The 22,822-nt window shown below is 44.3% G+C and overlaps 1 protein-coding gene across 1 annotated transcript; it reads left to right on the top strand.

Moving 5' to 3' along the window:
- The first annotated feature begins 246 nt into the window (after nucleotides 1-246).
- Nucleotides 247-13,961, top strand: LOC146191882 (retinaldehyde-binding protein 1-like). The gene is made up of 6 exons (XM_084599998.1): nucleotides 247-390; nucleotides 974-1,096; nucleotides 2,889-3,140; nucleotides 5,120-5,313; nucleotides 10,240-10,350; nucleotides 13,734-13,961. Exons 2-6 carry the CDS (start codon nucleotides 976-978, stop codon nucleotides 13,908-13,910), a joined length of 855 nt encoding a protein of 284 aa, XP_084456124.1. The 5' UTR covers nucleotides 247-390; nucleotides 974-975; the 3' UTR covers nucleotides 13,911-13,961.
- Nucleotides 13,962-22,822: the final 8,861 nt, after the last annotated feature.

The following is a 22,822-nucleotide window of genomic DNA, read 5'->3' as shown; positions in this document are numbered from 1 at the left end:
AAAGTATAGCGGGAGTGAATGCCCGCGCACGTAATAGCGTATACCGTTACGTACTCAAAAAAAAACGTGACGGTGTCTTCGTTTTCCTGCTGCCAGAGGCGTGAGAGAGTCTCGGAAGTTGAATTCTCACGTTGCTCTTTATACCCTGGCCGCGTATTGATGAACGAAAAGCGGCAGTCTGGTTTCCCCGCCGCACGGATTTACAAAAGAGCGCTCGAGAACAACGCATAACGCGGTGGCATACAGGATCAATTGGTAGTTCTCGACTGGACTCGGCAGAGACTCCTTCACTGGGATCAGTGAGGCGACAATTTCGGCTGCTTTAATTCACCCGCGCTGCCAGTCTTCACAGCGAGTGTAATCTGCGGCAGTATTCTCCAAGACCAGTCGGTAAGATTACAGAATTTACATTTGGTGGAAAGTTGCATTGCTAGTATATGGGCATTTACTCTCCAAATATATTTGTAAGTACTGAAAATCATTCGCAAAATGTTGCCATCGACATTTGTATTCAGAGATTTTTAGAAATTCCCGTATTTACAATTGCCAGAAGTACAACATAGAGTAAGGTTTCCCCTAGAGCTGAAGTAACATCTATCGGTAGCTGCACATCTATGTTCTTTGAGTGTCATGTCAAGAAATTGCTAAAAACTAACGACACCATTCGTCTTAGTTCCAAATCATTTGACACATCGTGGGGTCCAGTACATTCACTGTCTACTTCTTTCTTTTTCTTTTTGCCCGAAACAACATTCTCAAGTAATTTTTTATTCCATGGATAGCGTCAAAACTGTGTAACGAGCCTTCTGTTAAAACGCAACAAATCATGGTACTTCTACACCATGGTAAAAGAAAGACCTATAGGTAGCAATCAATCATTTGCTCTTCAGTGTGCTCGAAACAATCTTGTTTTGTGATCGTCGCTGGTGGATGACCTCCATTTCATTCGTTATTTATTTTTATTTTTTTGCAGTCATGGTTGACAGATCGCTCATCGACTTGGAAAATGAAATCAAAATTATTGCAAAGACAGAGCTCGGAGAAACCCAAGAGGTCAGAGAGCAGTCACTGGCTGAACTAAGAGCCGCCATTCAAGGTATGCCCTTCCAAAATGCTCTCTCGTTGCTAATGGCCTTATCAACTCCATGTCTCACTGACTCGTATACAGGCAAGAGGCAGTATAATTTCCCGCGGACATAGCACTGCAGCTCAAACTCTAGTCTAGTTTAGGAAATGTTCTTGGTTTCTGGTGGACAGTATGAAGCCTCAGATTTAGCAAAGGGATCCCCTTATCAAAAGCAACTAAGCAGCTAGCGATAACAGCGTGGAGTAGGGAGGTTAAAAAACGAAATTAAAATGTAACATTGTTATTTGGTCAAAATAAGACCATGGTGTGAATGTCACTTTCAGAGCTAGAAGAATGCCGATAGAAACTAAGAAACAGCTTTGTATTTTTTTCTGGCGTCGATAATCTAAGGTGTCCATGACTCGTTTTCGTTGAGCTCGTCGTGTTTTATTGCACTGTAATTATGCATTCAATATGCACGTATTGAGGATGTTTCTTACTGGCTTGGTTTAGAAGCTTGGTCTTGTTAACAATTGCGAAGTAATAAAAGTACTGCAGTCCAACGGGTAGCTTCCTGAAGACCGTTTCCTTTTTTTTTATTTTTTTAGGGAGAGGGGAGCTACTTTCACAATCTTAAAATATGGTCATGTATAAGTTGTTACGTACAAAATTCAGATGACAGTTTTGTCGCGACATTTTTTGCACATAAGATCAATTTCCATTATGATCGTTTTGTTATATGTTGTATTTCTTTTTTCTTTAAAACAGCAGTTCTAGAGCGGCCTGTATCCAGGACAAATAGTGTTGTGTTCTCATAACGCTTAACGAGAATGGCATGCTTCTGGGCTTACGGCTTAAATTAGAGGCCTCAGTTTTTTTATTACGCAGGTCTTTTTTGTGGTGAACAATTTTGATTGAAGTATTGATTTCTGCTCGTGTGTGTTTGGTTTTTGTCTTTTGTTTTCACTGTGGAAGGGCGTTTTTATAAAATTGACTTTTTAAATGTCTGAATGCATCAGTATCTGTATACTGCTTATTTTTTTAGTCAATACTTCCACCATTAGATGACTTGATCGTAGTGCAAAGCATCTGTATAGTGCCCGCTTATTTTTAGAGATCCGTTATTGTAACTGCTGCGAGCGTATGCTTTCTATTCACAGTGAATTCAAACTGAAAGCAAAACCCTTGTCAGGCGAAGCCTTTAGCTCTTGCCTTATATCTTCTTTCTCATGTATAGATTGAAGAAATGAATAAGCTTGAAACTTCAAACAACGGCCGTGGTAGAAAAAGTATGATCAGGTAATGTAAGGCGTAAAAACTTCATTATGATTGATAGTGTGTGTAATTTTCGTCGACTACAAATTTCAAGCCAGCCTGCTTGATAAACTGAAGTGACGTATCTGCGTTTATATCAGTACTTTCTATGCCTCATGCTATCTAAATACTCCTCACCGTTTACAGCGGTATTCTTCTGCAACCGAAAAAAAAAACACGTGAGAAGCAAGATTCAGTTACTGTTTTTAGCCATCGTACGCGAGCACCCCATTGTAATACAAGAATTCTGACCAGTGCGCCCCATTACAGAGTCATGAAACTAAATATTAATTGTCTCTATATACTCCTTTCTCGGCCACTTAGGTCTGCGGGGGTGGGATGTTTTCTCGTGTGTGTATCGCCAGCTGCAATATGCGAAATTTAAATTTGTCAAATTGGTTGTAAAAGGGGACATGAAATTGTATCTCGAAATTTGTTTCTCATTTGCTCCTTCACTCTGGCGTCACATTTCAGCTAACTGGGCAATGTTTTTTTCTCTCTTCCGCAGAAGAGACAAAGATACAAATCCCCGACGATGACACGGTCCTCATTATGTTCCTTCGCGCCAGCAAGTTCAAGGTGCCAGAAGCGGTCAGGAAAATCAAAAAATACCTGCGCGCGCGGAGGAACATTCCGGAGTACTTCGACAACTTGACTCCCTCCGACATACCGTACCACACCGTCTTCAATGAGCACAAGCTTATTAAGTATGCAAAGGAGAGAGATTCCCAAGGACGTGCGGTAGGCTTAGTTAACTTTGGTAAGTGCACAGATATGTTTGCTTGCTTTCTATGTGCGAGACCATTTAATAGCGGCCACAGATTAGCTGCGGAAAACGAACGTTTATTTTCTAGCCCCCCCCCCCCCCCCTTCCCCCGGCCTTAGAACAATACGTTCTAATTAGAATATCAACAGACAACCAACCAAAATATCCACAGAGTTGACAATTAGAAATGCACAGCGGAGGCACATAATTGCCACCTTTTCTTTTTTGTCCTCCTCCGAGCTGTTTATTATTAGGTACATTTCCACCTTCCAAAATGCGTTTGTGGGTTTCTCCATTACTTGTAACAGGCTGATCTTGCTACAGTGCAAAATGTTCAAAGAGCTTGAGCCATCGAAATTTAGCAGCAGAAGAAAATTTTCTGCCATTTGGCCTTTAGCAGTTGATGGCTGGCGTAAACAAACCTCCCGTTTTTTTCCTTGTACTAACGCTGTTGGAGCTGGTTGTTACTCATCTTAGCTCCGACAGTCCTAAGCTGTGACACATTGTTTAAGGCGCAAGTACGTTAAGTGAGATTGTTTCCGCTCCGCACTTCAACTCAGAGGTTTGAATTCAAAAATAATCGTATCGCTTACAAGCTTCGGTCTCGCCAAAGGGCGTTTAGCTTCACGCGGAATTGACTGTCTCTCTCAAAAATGGCTCCGCTTGCAATATGTAGGCAAAATACTGACAACTATTGTGTAACTGACAATGTACAAGAAGATAACTTGATTTCAGCGTCAATATCAGGGGCAGCAGAGTCAGTTGGTCAGTTAGGTATCGTTAAAACCAATTTAGCGAGCTTCAGTTATATGCATATTTTTCGCGTACAATATTTAGACGTTGATTGGCCCTGTATTTCGCGTTATGATTTTTGCACAAGGAAAGCCTAAGTAATGATAGTTATAGTCAATTATGCGACTAACAATTTTACTTACTTATTTTCATGTTATCAGCCTTGCTTTAGCATAGTTATAAAAACTAAGAGACCCCTGTCAACGCATGCCGGGACCATGCCTAACTGCATATGGGTGCCATCCGACCAGCCCTGGAGTCTAAACGGGAGCGCTGCTATGAAGTCTTTAGTCAGTTACTGCCCCTGGGCGATATATTTTCGCCTATCTCTACACCACGAGCGCTTCGTTATGTGGCGCCCCCATGCAGTCCGATTTAATCCCGGCTCGAGCTGCCAAGGCTGCATATATAACCTCTAGGGTTATATATGCCTGCACAAAAGAAGGGATGCATGTATGAAAATGTTTTACTGCCACGAATAGTGTCACTTCCATAAACTGCCAGTTCGTGCGGAACATCTAAATGCAGTAGTGCGCTATGGCGTTACATTTAAAAAGCAGTGCTCTTTGAGAGTGGGGTTTCTACGGGACGAGTATGCTGCTTTGTGTCCATATTGAAAGCAAGAAGGTGATCAGTACGATTCAATTATTTTATAGGTTCGATAGTTTAAATGCAGTCAAATATACGATAATATTGAAGCTGATTAAGATAACAGGCATGTCAGTCACAAGGTGACAGGTCGTTTCGCTCATTTCAGGCTGCCAAACAACGAAACATTAGTTGTGGTTTAACTCTGGTTAACCCTAGTTAAATTGCGATAGCAACGACGAAAGCTTCTTTTGCCTGCTACAATATTCCTCTATCGCGCCCTATCAGTGTAAGGTCCTACATTATTGGGGACACTTAAGCTCATCATTTAGGAGTATGACGCCAGAGCATAAGTCACCAGTATTATTCTTCTATTCCTTCTCCTCCTCCTCGGCTGTTCTAGGTCAAGCATGGCCTCTGCCGGGACCATGCGATGGCTCGAAACCTGGCGCAGTATCCCTATCACAATAAAAAAAAAAAAAAAAGAAGGCGCCCGCAGATCTAGAGAACTAACCGAAAAATCTTTCGGGAAAATTACTACGATCGCGTGCCCGCGGCGACCACACAAGAAGCGACTCTTGCTATTTCTGCAGGAGCCTGGAGTACTAGCATCTGCTCAATGGACGACTTGGCGAGATGCGTCCTTGTGGCCGTCGAGACCGCCCTTCAAGAAGACGATGTGCAGGTTCGAGGAGCCGTAGGCATCGTTGATTTGAAAGGCTTCAGTCCTCGACATCTGGCTCAGTTGACGCCGAGATTTGCCCGCAGGGCCATCACCCTCACACAGGTAAGTGAATGCTAAGTTACTTTGGATATCTGCCAGGAAACGTAGTTCCTCGCCCAATTCTCATGAAGTGCCTACGGGCCTAAATATTAGATCGACGTCGTTTTACGAGGAGCGCAGGCAGAAGGGAGAAATACTGTCCAAACATCGTGCTCTATCCGCTACAACCCACGGCTGTCCTCCTTCCGGCTGTTGATGGGGTGCGCGAAGCAGTTCCGGCCGCTCACCAGCCGGTCAAATGCTGACATGCGTGTCTGAGTATATTAACTGTCATGTTGTACTTTACGCCAGTGTCCTCTGAGCGTAACGTTTGCAACATCTGGTGCGGCAACCGTTGAACAAAATGAAATATGCTTTATGTGTATACCACACAGTATGTTATAGAACAAAAAATGGTAGTGGTAACGCTAAGAGATAGGAAGCGTGCAGAGTAGCTCAAAAAAATACCTCAAGTTACTGACATTCTAGTGGAAGCCAACAAGAATAAATAGGCATGGGCTGGACATGTAGTGCGAAAAGAGGATAACCGATGGTCACTTAGGGTAACAGACCGGCTTCCAAGGGAAGGAAAGCTGGATGGGTGGATGAGGTCAAGAAGTTCGCAGGGGTCAAGTGGATGCAGCTAGCACAGGGTCGGGTTAATTGGAGGAATATGAGAGAGGCTTTCGCCCTGCAGTGGATGGATATAGTCGGGCTGATGATGATGATGGTATATATGTCAACGCCTCGGTTATTCTGTGACACCTTTTTGCTGCACCATTTGCGACTGGACCCTAGTTACGTAGACAGTGGACGGCTTTGGAAAACAGAAATGACTTCGTACCATCGACAGTCTTGCGGAAGTTTTCAAACTCCTTCTTGAAAGTACTGTGGAGAGAAAGAAAACATATTTAATGTTTGAAAAATAACATATCTAAGAAGGGTGATAACAGCGCAAGAACGAAATGTGTACTTTTCACACGTCGCCGCATCGCAAAAGAACATTAAGCTAGCTCCGCTAACATTGAAGGTGATGATCATAATATGATGCACCTCATCTAACGCCTTACCTCCAGCACATGCCGACACTAAGAAAAAAATGATTAGGAAGGCTTGACATTGCGCCTGCACCTAACCACCTCAGATGGGCGCGTCCAATGAGGATGCCTGCCTTAAATGTCCATTCCATGTTAGCCCGTAGGGGCGGCTACAACACGCGTCTTTAAGAGAGGCTAAAATGGGCTCTGCGGCACAATTTAAAATAACTATTTGTACATTACACGCTATGCGTAGAGCTTTCAAGTTTGGCTCGAATAGTTAATTAAAAAGGCCCCTTCACAGACTTGTTGTATATGAATATAATCATAACACCTGATTCAGATCAGTTCATAGGTTGGCATGAATAAAATCGCTGTTCCTGGCGTACAAGCTATGCTGTACATTATTCTCGCAGCCTGGGTTTCTGTATGCTGCAGGTAAGCTTAACTTGATCGATAAACACGATCCAGATATGGGGAGGGCCACCAATTCGACTGGAATTTCGTGTTGTCTGGCCAGTAGTTTACCAACAGCAGGTGCAGGATGCTGTCGACAACTCAATAAAAATTACGCGGCAGTGAGCAAAAAACGTACGGCATCTACGTAGAATGGCATGAATGGAAATGCGAAAATATAGTTTTAGTCAGCCGTAAACGGCGCAACAATAGTGTCGGCTCAACAACAAGAATCGTGAATGAATTCTGTTTTGCACTATAACGAATCTTTTCAATGAGTGTACACTAAAATAAGGAACCACTAGATGTAAACATGCACAACCGCGCTAAACAAACGAAAAACCCGACACCTTGAGTGGTTCCTCTACCCATCACATTCGAACTCTAAAGACAGGCACAAAAATCTGACTTCGCTTGGAAGAAATCGCCTTCTTTTCACGTAACACCGTATAGGTCAGTTTAATGAGACTAACTCCTGATGTCTCCAACCCAAGAAGTGGCTGCTAGAGCAGGCTTTGCGAGACTGCGTGTTGCTTTCAGTGAATGCGCTTACTGTTCGTACTCGTACTTTTCGTACTGTTCGCACTGGTCGTACTTACTCCTCACAACTCGCATAAGGCTGTTCGAATTCGAACAGCCTTATGCGATTTGTGAGGAGGAACAGATTTCGATTTAATGGTGCGCACCAGTAGCGATTTGCTGATTACATTGCCTTGCTAAGTAACTCGGGGGATTAACTGCAAATAATTATTGATGACCTAGACAGAAAAAAATAGAAAGGTAGGCTTGAAAATCAATATGCAGAAGACTAAGGTAATGTTCAATAGCCTCGGGAAGGAACAGCAGTTTACGTTAGGTAGCGAAGCACTGGAAGAAGTAGGCGAATATGTCTACTTAAGACAGGTAGTAACCGCAGATCCAGACCATTAAAAGGAATTAACAAGAAGAATAAGATTGGGATGGAGCGCATTTGGCAAGCACTCGCAGATTATGGCTAGCAGCTTGCCGGTATCACTCAAGAGGAAAGTATACAACATTTGCATCTTACATTTAGTCACCTATGGGGCTGAAACGTGGAGGCTAGCCAAGAGGGTTCTACTTAATTTGAGGACAACTCAGAGGGCTATGGAAGGAAAAATGGTAGGGGTAACATTAAGAGATAGGAAGCCTGCTGAGTGGGTCAGAGAAATAACTCAAGTTACCGACATTCTAGTGGAAATTAAGAATAAGAAATGGGCATGGGCAGGACATGTAGTGCGAAGAGAGGATAACCGATGGTCACTTAGGGTAACAAACTTGCTTAGGAAAGGGTAGCAGGGGGCGGCAGAATTAAAGTTAGGTGGGTGGATGAGGTTAAGAAGTTCGCAGGGGTCAAGTGGATGCAGCTATCACAGAACCGGGTTAATAGGAGAAATATGGGAGAGGCCTTCGCCCTGCAGTGGGCATAGTCAAGCTGATGATGATGATGACCACCGAAAACAAAGATTGCAACTATCAGATGAAAACTCGTTCCTTTAACCGCCCCGCTCTTGTCTCCGCTAGTAACACTTCCTCACTCGCCATAGCCAAACAGGCAAGAGATGCACATCTGAATCTCAGTTGTTAACCAGTAGTCAGGGACTTTAAGTAACAACGCATTTCAACGATTTTATATTTCTCTTCGTACATCACAGGGCCCCATTTACATTAGAGGCAACAAGCGACAAACCTTTCGCATGTGTATTTGTACGTGAACTTATTAGGCCGTAGAGGGCAGCGTCAAAAATATGGAGAACAGCTTGCATTTCGGGAAGTTTGCAACGGACACGAACAGCTTTTCATTAGGCACCAGTATATAGCGAATATTTTGTATCAAACATGAAAAGGCGAAGCGAGTATCCGCATGTATTAGTTGTATTTTTTTTTTCTAGGAAACGAGCTCACGAGACTTTTGAAAGATTGCAGCAGGTAACCTGCAATTTAAGATGGTTCATTGAGATTATTTTTCTAAGACGTTGCAGTCGACATAGCTTCATGGCTCGAGAAGAAATTAGAAGACTGTGAATTGTCTATAATTTTGCGCTCTGTAAATAGAAAGTCTGACTTTTGTTAGAATGTGTTGGCTCTCTTGTACGCATTATTTTCTGTACCACGGCCAAAGTTGAAAAGAACAGCTCAAGCAGTCGTTTCTTCAAATAAAAAATATAGTGCTAAAACGTTTCTGGCCTTCACTAACTTGACAGGATCAATTATGCATAGTTCATGCGAAAGCTTTCTAATTAACATCTGTCAACGCAGATCAAAGAGAGCACATGATGAAATGTCATTCCATTCACGGTAACTGGTAGGTTATTTTGAGCACGGCAGCGGTCAAGGGGCCGTTGCAGTAATCGGACCTCAGGCTCGTAATGCCGGCCGTGAAAAAAAGGATAATTTCCTTCTCATTTAATGGCAGTGGAAGATTTTAGGGAAGATTTGTTAAAGGCAGTTTGTACAGGAAGGGGAACAAACATTTATTAAGAGATCAAGCGAGGCATTAGAGCAGAAGGTGGAGTCTACAGTTCTGAAATTTCATACATCATTCGTTTTAAAAACGTCACTGCTCATATAAATCTCCTCTATCACGTACATTTATTTTGCTGACTTCGCCTCTTTCCTTTACACCGCTTTCCATCTCACACTTGATTTTCTCCAGAAGGATAAGCAGTAAATGGAGAAAAAATATGCATGAACACTCGAGTTCCTCTAGTATTCTTAACCGAAATAGAAAAATTATTTTTATGGAGTGTACCTAGCTTGACTGCCCTCGCCTTCCTTGTTGATAGTCATGTGTGTTTTGCTATCACATTACTCCCCTTAGTAATGTCACAGTACCTAGGGCCTGAACAATCACACAGGTCTTCGAAAAAAACCCCGTATTAAAAAGCAAGGCCTTCTAGATAGTGTAGGAAATAGTATTTCAAGTTATGCCTCTTTGTAATGTGGTGTTCCCTATACTTTGCTTTTGTGAGTGGCGTCATGAGCTGCACATGCTAAATAGGAAAACAATGATAAATACCAAATTCAGATTGAACATTTTTATGTGAATAACAAGCACTGCGCAGCTTTTTATCCGCGCCAGAGGAATGTTCTACAGCCAACCTTGATTATATAAATCTGTTCACGGGGTTTCGCAGCAACGTTATTGCTCATACCCCAAAACAATAATGACAAGCGCATGAGTTTGCTTTCGATTTCGTCCTCGCCATACTAGACTAAAATCAACAGTACCTTTTTTAAAGAAATTGCTGATATTAACGCGACATGTGGTGCCTTTCTATAAAAAATTAATATTATTAATTTTAATTAGAAAATGCATCAGTAATAAATATTCGTTAGACAGGCAAGTTAGAAATTCCTTGCAAATTATAGTGGTCAGTATCGAAGTTGTTGATCCCTCTTTTCGGAACATCATGTTTCTCTTTTCTTATTATTTCAGGATGCCATGCCAATACGGATCAAGGGGCTCTACTTTATAAATTCTCCGCCTATGGCAGAGACGCTCTACAACATAGTAAAATCCTTCCTCTCAAAGAAACTGCAGGAAAGGGTAAGACACAGCATCACAGTGTACTCCCCGTTAACTGGCAAACCTCTTAGAGAAATCATGGTGTTAAAGTGGAACATAGGCTCATGCTCCAGTGTTTTACTAGAATCTGGACGCGCGTGAGAAAATCCAGTTTGTAGTTAATTGCATGCTTTTTCTGCTCGCGTCTTTTTTTTTTTATTCAACTTCGAGGTTTTCTGAAATATGCCGAAAAGAAAATTCGCAAGCTTCAGTTAAAGGTTTGTACTCTCGCCGTCACTCATCATTGGTGCATGAGGAGTGTCTCTAGACTGCGGTAAGCATGATGCACCACGCAGCAGAGTAGGCGACGAAACACAGGATAGGCACACAGTACACACATACACATAAACAAGAAGAATGCTGCACTGACAACTGATTAAATCTAACACCAACAACCTCTTCCTTCTCCACTTCTAAGGACACACACCATTTCTTCTTTGACGGTCCTCCCAATGATCTAAAAAGTATTTCTCTTTCTTCTACAGGAGAACAGAAGGCATGCTAACGTAGTCTTCACCCGCTAAAGATATCTCCCAAGCTTCCAAAATCTATCTCGTTGATCTGTCCTTGTTCTTCCTCAAAACTGCTACTTTATTAAGTTCTGTTGAAGACAACCCTTTTTCACAAGGAGTGCAGTCCTTGCAGTGTATCGCAAGGTTAGTCCCGGACTTATCCAATGTCGTAGAAGCATGTTCTCTAATCCTATCATTTATGCATCTTCCGGTCTGGCCGATATAATTCTGGCCAAAGGACAAGGGGATGCGATAAACAATCCCTTGGATGCACTCACAGTATCTTGTTCGATGCGCTGTTTTGCATCTCGATCGCATGTCATTGCCATTTACACGCGCACACATACTTCTAGCTTTTGTTGGGAGCCGTAGGAATTATATGAACGCCGTACTTCTTGTCGTCTGACCAATCAGCTCAACTTTCAGCGGTAAGCAATTGGCCCTAAAAAAGTTATAAAGTCAACCTACGAACATTTTTATTCATTATCTAAAGCAATACTATATTTCCCACTTTTTTTGCTAAGAAAAACTTGCTCCATTGCAGCTAAACTTTCGCTCTTGAACAAACGGTTTCTTATGCTGCGTTAAGAATGTTCAACCCATGGTGTTAAAAAAATAATCCGGCTTTGCGGTTCTGCCTACGTATAAGCGAAAAGCCCACGACGATTTCTGTTTTAATGTTTTATTTCTTTGTGCGCCTTAAACAATCTTCTTCATTACGATGACTTCGCGAAGATAATCTAGACTTTCGTTTTGCAACATTATAGCATCCTTGTTTACAGCAAATCCATTCTCTGGAGCAGATAGATTTGGTTGCCTCAAGCAAGCCTTATATTGGAAACCATATATAGTGAATAGGACAAGATGCCGGGCTAGTTGGTATTGATCCATAATTGACAACGCTTAGCCACATGAACAGAGAACGGAAGACATAAAAAAACGACGCCACAGGCGCCTGTGTCGTCGTTGAATATAGATACCACAGTCTCTAATAGAAAACAGCCTATTTTAGCTGACCAGAGGTATCCTAGGAAGTGTTTTTTTCCTTTTTTTCGCTAATCGTAGGGCAGCTTGAAGCAGCTTAAAAACACACGAGTGCTGCCATATAAAATCTTAATATTGCGCTACCGAACGCAGCTATGGTTTGGACTGGTGGTATGCAGGTAAAGTAAAGTGGTGCTTTGTGAAGGCATTTTTAGAGTTCGAGTAATGATTTCTCTCTTTTCGCTTTTCACCTGTGTCAAAGCATCCAGCCATTACTACTTAGCTTCGATTGGGCGGCTAACACACCTTTTTGCATTGGATAATTCAGCTACTTCTACATTTTTGCCGCACTTTTATTATCACTGTTGTGCAGCCAACGACTGTAGCGTAAGCGGCAGAAAACGTACTCAAGCGTCTATTATCCGTTTTGCGAGAATTTAAGCGTGTGCTCGTGTTTGTGTTCCCTGCGTTCTTATCTGCATGCAGACCCTCTACGCGCACTGAGGAGCACAAGATTTAAATAAAATGCGGGGTTTTAGTGAAGCATGAGGGTAATATCGTACAAAATGCTGCAAGGTGCACACCACTCGTAAGCGATAGTAATGGTGCATGTCGTGCAAGCGTATTGATGTAGACACGTACTGTACGGAAGAATTTCTGTCCGTGGAAAACTGAACTATAATCATGAGCACACGCATGACAGTTAAATATCTTTGACATAATCTAGGGTGATTCCTACTCAGTTTGTGCCGGTAGAGCCACACGCAGACTTTATTGTCGTTCGCTGTGGAATGCATTAACACGAAAGCGAATATAGTAAACATTTGATGTAGTGCTCATAGACAGTTTCTATCGCAACACTTAATCAGAAGTTAAATGAATGACTGAAGTAGACGCAGGTGCGTTGCTAGTAAAATTATATGCAAATTTTTAAAGGAAGTGTCTCTTGCTGTCTTCTCAACTTTACTGCACCCATCGCTGAACCAATGCTTTTTCCATAATACGCCAGTTGACCTTGCTGTGCGAATTGGACTTTCAGAATTTTCTGGGAAACTACTTACCCACATGCATGACTCTCTGCCGCGCCATGAACCGTTAGCTATTCCTTTAAATTGATTATAAATCTCTTTAAGATTGTCGGGTAACTTGCTTTGGCACTGCGTGCCCTGCCCATGCCTATTTATTCCTCTCGATTTCAACTAGCGTGTCATTAAATTTACGTTAATTATTGACGTATTTCTTTCTAGAGAGTTTTTCTAAATGTAAGCTAAGGCGGCGGCAATGGTTTTTCTGGCGGACGAGAAGCATTTAATTCACGTAAAGCTGATCCTTCTTGTATTTCCTTTTTCCTAAACGAGCGGAAGCGGCATGTTATCTTCTTTCGGAACGCTGCTGCGTTTCCCAAGAGATGTTGCATGCTTAAGCCAACTACAAATAGCTTTTTTTTCTCACTCTCCTGGTGGGTTCTTTTTGTAATTTACGCTAAAAATGCTTCTAGAAGTGCCACAATTCCTTCAGCAACTAAAACATTTAAATACCTACGTACACTCTGCCCTTATACGAGTCATGTCGAATACTGCAAAATTACTGCTTTCATGGTAGTTCTTAAAAAGGTTGATCTCACCAGATCCTGTTTGAAATCAGTCGATGGTTGGAAGAAATTCCGGAAAACAGGGAGGTTGTTGCTTTCGTGTTACAGAATTTATGAGGAAGCAATGTCTTGGTGTTCAGAAGACCATGATATTCGATGTAGTACATTAGGACGAAAACCACTGTTATGTTTGGTTGTTTGTATTCTAATGTTAGCCTCAGAAGCCTCAAAAAGTAATGTTATTCTGTTCTGTTTTTCTTTCTTACCGCGAATTTCAGCTGCACTTTATCGGGAGCGACTTGTCCCCACTTTGTGGTGTGATTCCATCGGAACTACTCCCGGAGGATATTGGCGGAACATCAGAAGAATTCGACTTGCAGAGACAAGAGAACGTGCTCCGTGGCAAGGCCAGTTACTTCGAAAAGATGCTGCAATGCAGCTATATCGACAACTGAGAGGATGGCACTTTCAAATGTAATAAAAAGAATACCACAAAAGTTTCCTATGCTCACATATCATTACCGATGTCATCTATGTAATGCCACTTTGGCCCTTTAAGATGATTGACGCCATGCAGCTATTAATCAGCCCTGTGCTGTGCTGTACCTACATATTATGGCGCACAAACATCAGAGGTTATTATGTGGAAGACACCGTGTTAAGGACCTAATATTTAGAGCAAAGCACAACTAATATAGACAATGTTAATCAGTAGATCAGTATTTATTTTGATTTCAGTTTAGGAGACTAAGAAAATAATGTTACACTGTCACGTTGGCAATACTTAGCAAAGCACTTTGACACATGCGAACAAGCAAAATCAATACGCACAACCTAGAAGCGCCATCTGATATCAAGCAGCTAAGAGCCCAAGCGAAAAACAGTTCGCATACTGGCTCACCCCCTACGAGAGGAGCAAAATCGTAAATGCTAAAATTCCGCGAACTCCGCGTGTTGATGCAGACCTTTTCAGGGCAACGCTTATATACAACATGAGATGCGGTCAAAATGGGGCAGTACATTTTCCGCTCGGTCGTCGCTTAGTTTTCTCAATCATCGACCGGACTCGGGAGATGGCTCGGGTCCACGGCTTCCTGGACGTAGGGGGCTGCCCACCTAAGGCGAATATTTCACGCCTGCTCCGAATAAATTTTTGTCTCTCTCAATCATGAAGAGGGGTTTGCGGCGGGAGTAATCAACATCAATCTTTCAGTGAAACTTTAGAGTGCTGGAAATCTGCGAAAGCTCCGGTTTATTTTGAGGGCGAAAATTAAGCTAAACATTTTGAGCAAAAACTTATCATCAGACAGTTAAGGCTGCTTACTTGGAAAAATGCGAACGCTTTAGGTTCTTTACACTAGGTTATTTCCTAAATTTCAGAGCCATATGACACGTTGCACTGACACTATGTCTCATGACTCATTATATTGTGATTCGGTTTATACACACTCTACACCTTACTTCATGTAAGTTTTTTAAAGTGTGAAATCATGCTATGGCCGGCTAACAATGCCCGGTCGTTTCACCTGTCATCTCCTAGCAGCCGGAGGCATACCTGTGAACACAGCATTGATGTATGCGACCATGTTAGCAGGAGTGACAGACAAAAATCGGTGCTTTGTAGGAGCTGTAAGAACGAGCCTGCATATTCCAGAAGCAGCAAGGCTGATTCCGGATTCTAGGATCCATTTAGGTTTTTTCCACCTAAATTCGCCTTGTTAAAGTTGATAGCAGCTGTAAATTCGGCCATGCAATGCGGTTATGGGCTGTTATATAAGCTGCCGACCAATCACGATGGTTATTTTTTTCTCCATAGTCCTCGACACCAATTTTTGTTCTGATGAGACATACAATGTCTCCATTAAAAACTGCCTGTTTACTGGACCAGTTACGAACTAATGTGATCAGATTATCTGTAAGAGGCGTGTGCTACGTCATCTCCAGGCAATCTGGCTGTTCACGACAGGGAGCTGAACAGTTTAGACGTCACGAACACGTGGTCCCAATGTGCATTCAGACTCACGTACACTTGGTCTATTTTTCAGTAAATGTTCAGAAATTGTTGAATAACCTTTTGCGACCTGCGCGCTGCGTAGCTTTATTTTACTGGCATGAGACACGGCGTTGAAACGTTGAACAACGGGAACGCTTTAGCTGGGTGCTAAAGCACTGAAACGTCTTAGACTGCCACGTATGTTTCTTTGCGCAATGTTGGTCTCCATGCCAACATTATCAAGAAGTATGAGGCGTGTGCATTGTCAGCACAGGTGATCGAACAGAAGTATTATTGAATAATTAAAAATCCAGCTCCCACGGCCCCATCATAAACCACGGTTTTATGCATCACATCCGTATATCTTAGGTTGGTTCATTTTTGTGCTGCTTTTCCTCAGCGCGAATCGAACGAGGACTAAGTAAGGAAACACTCAGAGCACGAACATGCGGGTGTGGTATGTATTCCGTATACCTTCCTACCCCTTTTCTCACAGTTGGCAGAAAATACCCCTTATAGGCACTTGAAGCTTATATTGTTTTGCCCGTAGATGATGTTCAGCGCCAGCATTGGGCAGCTGCTTTAATTGTTGCTGAACATGACGGCAAGAAATAAACTTTTGTACAGGTAATGTTGCTCGCAGACGCGCGATACAATGCTGTCGATTCAACCCCCCTCTACGAAGGCCACAGTGACTAAAAGCCCTGAACTGGAGGTCGACGCAAAGAAAGATTTATGTTTTCTCTACAACAAACACTGACGTCTTAAGTGGGGCACATATTACTCAGAGCTTTGAACTAACGGGCAGTAAAACATCAAAAGCGACTTGTTTTCCTAAGCGCTACTTGCACATCTGAGCAGAAACCGGTCCACCGTGAACGGTTTCATCCCAAACTTTTCCGTGAATAGTAACTAGTGGAGTCCGCAAACAACTTCGCCTCGCACGCCTTGAACAAGAAATCGAAACTTACGCCACCAAGCTTAGCCGGGAACAATGACATCAAATATGCGACCGCCTAAACGGACAGCTAGGCTGTAAAAACTCATGGTATCTGCTTAAACATCTCCTTGATCCGACCCACACTAAGGCCACATCCCCCAAGAACCTCGCCCGAGTAACATACGCTTTTCAGGGCACAAATGAGGAACTGCTCGACACTCTGACAGACAAGTACATTAACACCTCGACCGAAATCCCCATCCCCGCGGCATACACGGGACTTCCAAAGACCGACATGGACAAGGACATTACAACAGCCTAAGTTCATGCAGCCCTCAATGACATCAAGGCCACCGCCGCCCCAGGTAACGATCACATAATTAACAAAATGCTCCGTAACCTCGATGACCAGTCCATCGAAGCACTCACGGAACTTTTCAACCCCCATTGGCATGATGGTCGCCTTCCGGATACCTGGAAGCATTCCAAAGTGATCTTGATACCTAAACCGGGCAAAACACTTGAGCTGGGAAATCTCCGACCTATTTCCCTTACATCTTGTCTCAGTAAGGAGATGGAACACGTTATCCTTAACACACTTAAAAAGCACACAGACAAAGAAGATCTCCTTCCGCCCACTATGATCGGGTTCAGAGCCGGACTCTCCACGCATGATATACTCGACCCAGTACCCATCCGGGTCTAACGGACAATTCTCGGCCTCAATGTTAGCAAGGCGTTTTACAACGTATCACACGCACACGCCTCCAGTTCGACAAATCTCGCTCAGATGAATGTATAGGCACCCGTACCTACAATTGCATCGCAAACTTCCTACACAACCACACAGCAAAACTCCACATTGGCGAACTCATCAGTGACAATATTACCCTGGGCACCAGAGGAACCCCACAAGGTGCAGTCCTCTCCCCTTTCCTCTTTAGTGTCACATTATGAGGGAACTTCCCCCCCCCCCTTTTAAACGCCATACCCCACGTAAAATACTCCCTATATGACGACGATATCACCCTCTGGACCAGCTCTGGTTCAGACAGGGACATCCAGATCTCCCTTCAGACAGCCATTGACACCGTCCATACCTATGAACAGGCGAACGGCCTCACATGCTCCACAATAAAATCGGAGCTGCTTGTCATCCGCGACAGGAGAGTGCGCCGACCCGCTCCCGCAGCTCTTGAGCTCATCACGCTCCACACCGACAAACACCGTATACCTTCCGTCCAGACCATTCGGGTCCTGGGCGCGCTACTACAGAACAATTAACACAACTCGGAAGCAATACAACGCCTCCGCACCACAGATCACCAAATAATCGGCCTTATCCGACGTCTCTCTACACATCATAGAGGCATGATGGAGGATGACCTCTGCCAGCTAACACAGGCATTCTTCGTTAGCAGGATCGTATACTCCTATCCCTACTACCACCTTCGCCGAAAAGATGAGGAGGCAGTTCTAAGTGCAGTACCAGACGAACCTGTTGCGAAGGAAAAACCTTTTTCACTCAACAGCTGTTCTGATTTATTCTAGAAAAGGTAAGGCAAGCAGCACGGAAGCAGCAGTGAGCGCCAACTTGCCGAGACACGGCAAGTTGGCGCTCACTGCTGCTTCCGTGAGTAGTTGACCAAATGATCCTTCTACAGTTATTTTGGCGATAGGTAAGCGCAAGCTTTTGTTCTCAGCAACTTGCCTAATCCCGGGGCGCATTCTCCTGTGTAGTCAGTGGAGAAAACAAAGGAAGGGTACGCAATGTCTATGGTTGCGGAGGTATCGCGCATAGCCTTATATTTCTTTTCGTTTAACAATACTTCCTGCATATGCTGCTCTAGAAGTTTCATGTTTCCATCTGACTCTCATATGCTAGCATGCACAACCTTTCGCTGTTTACAGTTGAAAGAGATGTGACCCTCTCTGTTGCAAGTATAAATATGGGCCGTCGCCTTACGAACAGGCGAGTCATCTCTGGTTTGGCTCCCGTGGCTCGGTATACTTTGGTGACTCCGGTTCTTTTTCGATATCTGCGTGTTCCGATCCTGCATCATCTTTTCGGCAATCTCGGCGTGGTACCGGCGGTCTTTGCTTGGGAACATTCTTTGAAAAGAAATTTTTTCCTGGCCGGTAACCGCAAGCTACTTTACTCTGCAGATTTCTACGAACGTAGTATTCTTCTTCAAGCTGCGCTGCCTTATCTAGATTGGTTTCCGTGAGCCTAACAGTCATAACCTCACATCTTCTCGGATCACGCAATATATTCTAGAACCTTCTCGTGGTCGTTATACACATCAGCGCTCCTAAACCATTTCCGAAGAAATTCTACAGCCGCGGCATCAAAACCGCCCGAGAGCCTTACTGGCTCTGGACCTCACCAAAGAATTTGATAATATACAACATGACTCAATCCTTGACGCCCTCTCCAGCCTAGGGGTAGGAGAACGCACCCACGCATATATCGCAGCCTTTCTCCGCGACCGCACCGCGGAACTCAAACTCGGTCCTATAGAATCCCACACCTTCTCTCTAGGGAATCGCGGAACACCCCAGGGATCAGTCCTCTCCCCCCTACTATTTAACATCACCCTCATCCCGATGGCCCACAAATTAACACAAATCCCAAACCTCTCCCACAACTTCTATGCGGATGAAGGTTGGTTTCCGTGAGCCTAACAGTCATAACCTCAGATCTTCTCGGATCACGCCGTAATATTGCTCCAAAGCAATATATTCTAGAACCTTGTCGTGATCGTCATACACATCAGCACTCCTAAACCATTTCCGAAGAAATTCTACATCCTGTGGACAACCACGGGAAATGTAGGAAACATAGAGGACACTCTTCAAGCAGGAGCGGATGTGGTGCAACGCACGCAGCATCCATCGGCCTAGCGTGTTCCCCCACTAAATCCGAACTCCTGTTGCTCCACCCAAACCTTCGTCTTACCAAGCAAAAACAGGACTCCATACACATCACCATAGATGAGCTCCAAGTGCCCGAGGTCAGCAATCTTCGAGTTCTGGGAATGTTCCTGCAAAACAATGGACTCAACACAGAAATTATCCTGAAACTGACTATCACCACCCATCAAACTATCGGACTCATCAAACGAATAGCGAACAGGCACAGAGGCATGCGAGAGCACGATCTCCGGCGCCTTGTACAGGCATTCGTCATCAGCCGAATGGTCTATTCACTCTCGTATCTCTATCTTACAAAGGCGGCAGAAACGGAGAAAGTGGACGCATTCGTTCGTCAAGCATACAAATCAGCACTTCACCTTCCTAAACATACTCCTACCACACGCCTCCTAAACATGGGAGTGCACAACACAATCCGAGAACTAGTGGAAGCTCATCGTACTTCCCAGATCAACACTTTTTTTCCACAGAGACGAGCAGGTTCATTCTCGCAGCGCTAAACCTCCAACCGATTGATCCACCCATTGAAAACAGCCACCTAGCCCCCCAACACATCCGAGACAACCTTACCGTACAACCCCTACCTAAAAATATGCACCCTGCTCACCACAAGGCACGACGAGAAGCTCGAGCGAAGGCGTTACACAAAGCACACGCGACTGACACCGAAGCGGCCTACGTGTACGCGGCAGAATACAGTCACCCTATGGCATATGTCATCAGTGTGATTTTTTAAAACTTCAATCACATAGTTTCTGCCTCTGTCAAAACCAAAACGTCCACAGAAGCCGAAAGGCAGCCATAGCGCTAGCCATCTCCTCTTCCACTCATTTTCAGCTATTCTAAAACGTCCATTAAAAATTTCGCTAGAGGGAAAATACACCCAGTCGCCCATCAACTCCTAACCTCTGTTTCCACAGCTCCCCGACCCATTCACATCGTCTGGGCACCAGGCCATGCAGGCAACCCCGGTAACGAGGCAGCCCACTCAACTGCTCGAGCGCACGTCAACCGAGCGGGGCTTACCGAAGACTGGGGAAGCACGCGGGACAGACTAATTCTCACCTATCATGACATAACACTTCACTACCGAGAACAACGACTCATATCCCCCACTCCATACCTTTCTCTCAAAGCCCCATCAAATAATCTGGCGACAGCTACACGCCAAAACCTTTCCCTCCCCAGCTTGGTTGGCCTTGGCACACCGGGCCGGTACGACCCCACATGCTCTCTATGTGGCGCACCTAGAGCTGCCTTCAATCACATAATGTTTCCATGCGAAGATTTCAAGCCACCGCCTCAATGGGGCCTCACGGACCAAGAGGGTTGGGAGATCGCGGTCTCCAGCTCGGACCCAGCAGCGCAAAATATGCTGGTACACTGGTCTGAAGCGGTCGCTGCCACGCACGGCCTTACAGACACCGTCTCTAACTATCTGGAATCTTCCTTCACGAAAGTGAGACATTGAAAATTCTGGAATTGTCGATTCATCAGTTGGGAACGGGAACTGTGTGGCTTTCTCAGGCTAAAAAGCACGCGATGCAGAGACCTTGGGCCTAATAAGACGAAGTTGCTTCTAAATCCGGTGGTGCTCGCTCCCACGCCGCACGGCATTTGGTGACACCGGTTCTGCAGCCACGCCTCATTTATCAAGCAAGTTTCAGCACTTGGCAAGAGCGCAATGGGATCGCCTAGAAGCAGTAAAAAGAGAGGCTATGAGACTCATCACTTCTCTCCCCCGCATCACACCGGTCATGGCCCTACAAGAGAACGCTCAGCTCAACACATAACATGAACTGGTACAGCAACGCCGTGATGCTCGTAGCCTTAAGGTAACCCTTTTTCACTCACCGCGAGCACTCTGGGCGTAGGCTACATCGCGCACCATATTGTTGCCGCCATCACCGGTTCTTCCTCTATGACATTTTTGTTCAGCTGAGCGACAACAAACCTACTGATCTTCATTGACCAACGACATCTTATGCGGCATCATTCCTTCGTGACAGAATCGCAAAGCGACACCAAACTGCCCCAAGGCTCAGTAATTGTATATGTATACATGCCAGCATTGACGGATGTGAAACGACAACTGCAATTTATTGTCCTTGTAAGCCGGAGCTTAATAGCGCATCCAGATATCAGTTTGCAGGACCTCCTCCTTCTTTCTGTGCTGAGCTGGTTGCTGTCCAAGACGCGCTTCGCTCTCTATCCGTCACAACCTTACTACCTGCAGCCAGAATTGTCATCCGCACCGATGCCCTACAAGCAATACGTCTGCTCCGACGCGTCAGTCGCAACCCAGAAATCTGCCACAATATACATCGCCTGGCGGCTCGCATCACGCAAACCATTCTAATGGAGTGGGTCCCACGCGACCTAATCAGTTCGCAAACCTTTGTCCCATCGTGTGCGGTAACCCTCCCTAGCGGTCTTACCCGCGCAGAGGAGGTTGCGCTACGGAGGATCTGGGACGGGGTTGCCCTCCCACCTGCTGTAACACGAACATAGCCTCAGTATCAATATTCATATCAGCGTCCAGGATGTTCTGTCTGCAAGTCACAAGATCATAAGGCAGATATTCACCACTTGTTGTGGATATCTATTAGAACAGCCAACCTTTTTTCTTTCATTTGACACCCTTGAAATTTCTTAACATATTCCATTATGTCTTGAGGTAATAAACAACGTTACAAAAAAATAGCCAATTACTAGCCTCCAAAGGCACATATGGCGACCATCGTCTTAGAGACCTTACCACACGCATCGAAGTCAATATATTACTATGCGATTGAGAAAAGTCAAATCAACGAGCTATAAAAGATTTGCACGTAACTGAATAATTGTAACTGATTACTCGTAACTACTTGCATCTTTAATTTTGTAATCAATTGACAACTTTCCAAAAGTAGCGTTTCGAGTAATTCAGTTAGTTTTTCTGTAATTGATTAAAACTGAGCAATTACTTCTTTAAAAAAAGGCTGCAGGGCTAAAGCTTTCGAGACGATGTGATTACTGAACTGTTTAGTCAAAGGCAGTAAGCATGACTGCCTGATGTGTAGCGCTCTCCGCGGTCTTTGTGTGTGTGTGTGTGTGTGTGTGTGTGTGTGTGTGTGTGTGTGTGTGTGTGTGTGTGTGTGTGTGTGTGTGTGTGTGTGTGTGTGTGTGTGTGTGTGTGTGTGTGTGTGTGTGTGTGTGTGTGTGTGTGTGTGTGTGTGTGTGTGTGTGTGTGTGTGTGTGTGTGTGTGTGTGTGTGTGTGTGTGTGTGTGTGTGTGTGTGTGTGTGTGTGTGTGTGTGTGTGTGTGTGTGTGTGTGTGTGTGTGTGTGTGTGTGTGTGTGTGTGTGTGTGTGTGTGTGTGTGTGTGTGTGTGTGTGTGTGTGTGTGTGTGTGTGTGTGTGTGTGTGTGTGTGTGTGTGTGTGTGTGTGTGTGTGTGTGTGTGTGTGTGTGTGTGTGTGTGTGTGTGTGTGTGTGTGTGTGTGTGTGTGTGTGTGTGTGTG

The sequence above is a fragment of the Amblyomma maculatum genome, chromosome 4 (assembly GCF_055883805.1).
Source record: "Amblyomma maculatum isolate TAMU_Amacu chromosome 4, ASM5588380v1, whole genome shotgun sequence".
Classification (NCBI taxonomy): Eukaryota; Metazoa; Arthropoda; class Arachnida; order Ixodida; family Ixodidae; genus Amblyomma; species Amblyomma maculatum.
This window is presented reverse-complemented; position numbering and strand designations above follow the sequence as displayed.

Coding starts and splice junctions, on each gene's coding strand:
- LOC146191882 (XM_084599998.1), top strand. CDS start 976: ATGGTTGACAGATCGCTCATCGACTTGGAAAATGAAATCAAAATTATT. Junction 1,097..2,888: donor ACTAAGAGCCGCCATTCAAG/GTATGCCCTTCC, acceptor TCTCTTCCGCAG/AAGAGACAAAGATACAAATC. Junction 3,141..5,119: donor GGTAGGCTTAGTTAACTTTG/GTAAGTGCACAG, acceptor CTATTTCTGCAG/GAGCCTGGAGTACTAGCATC.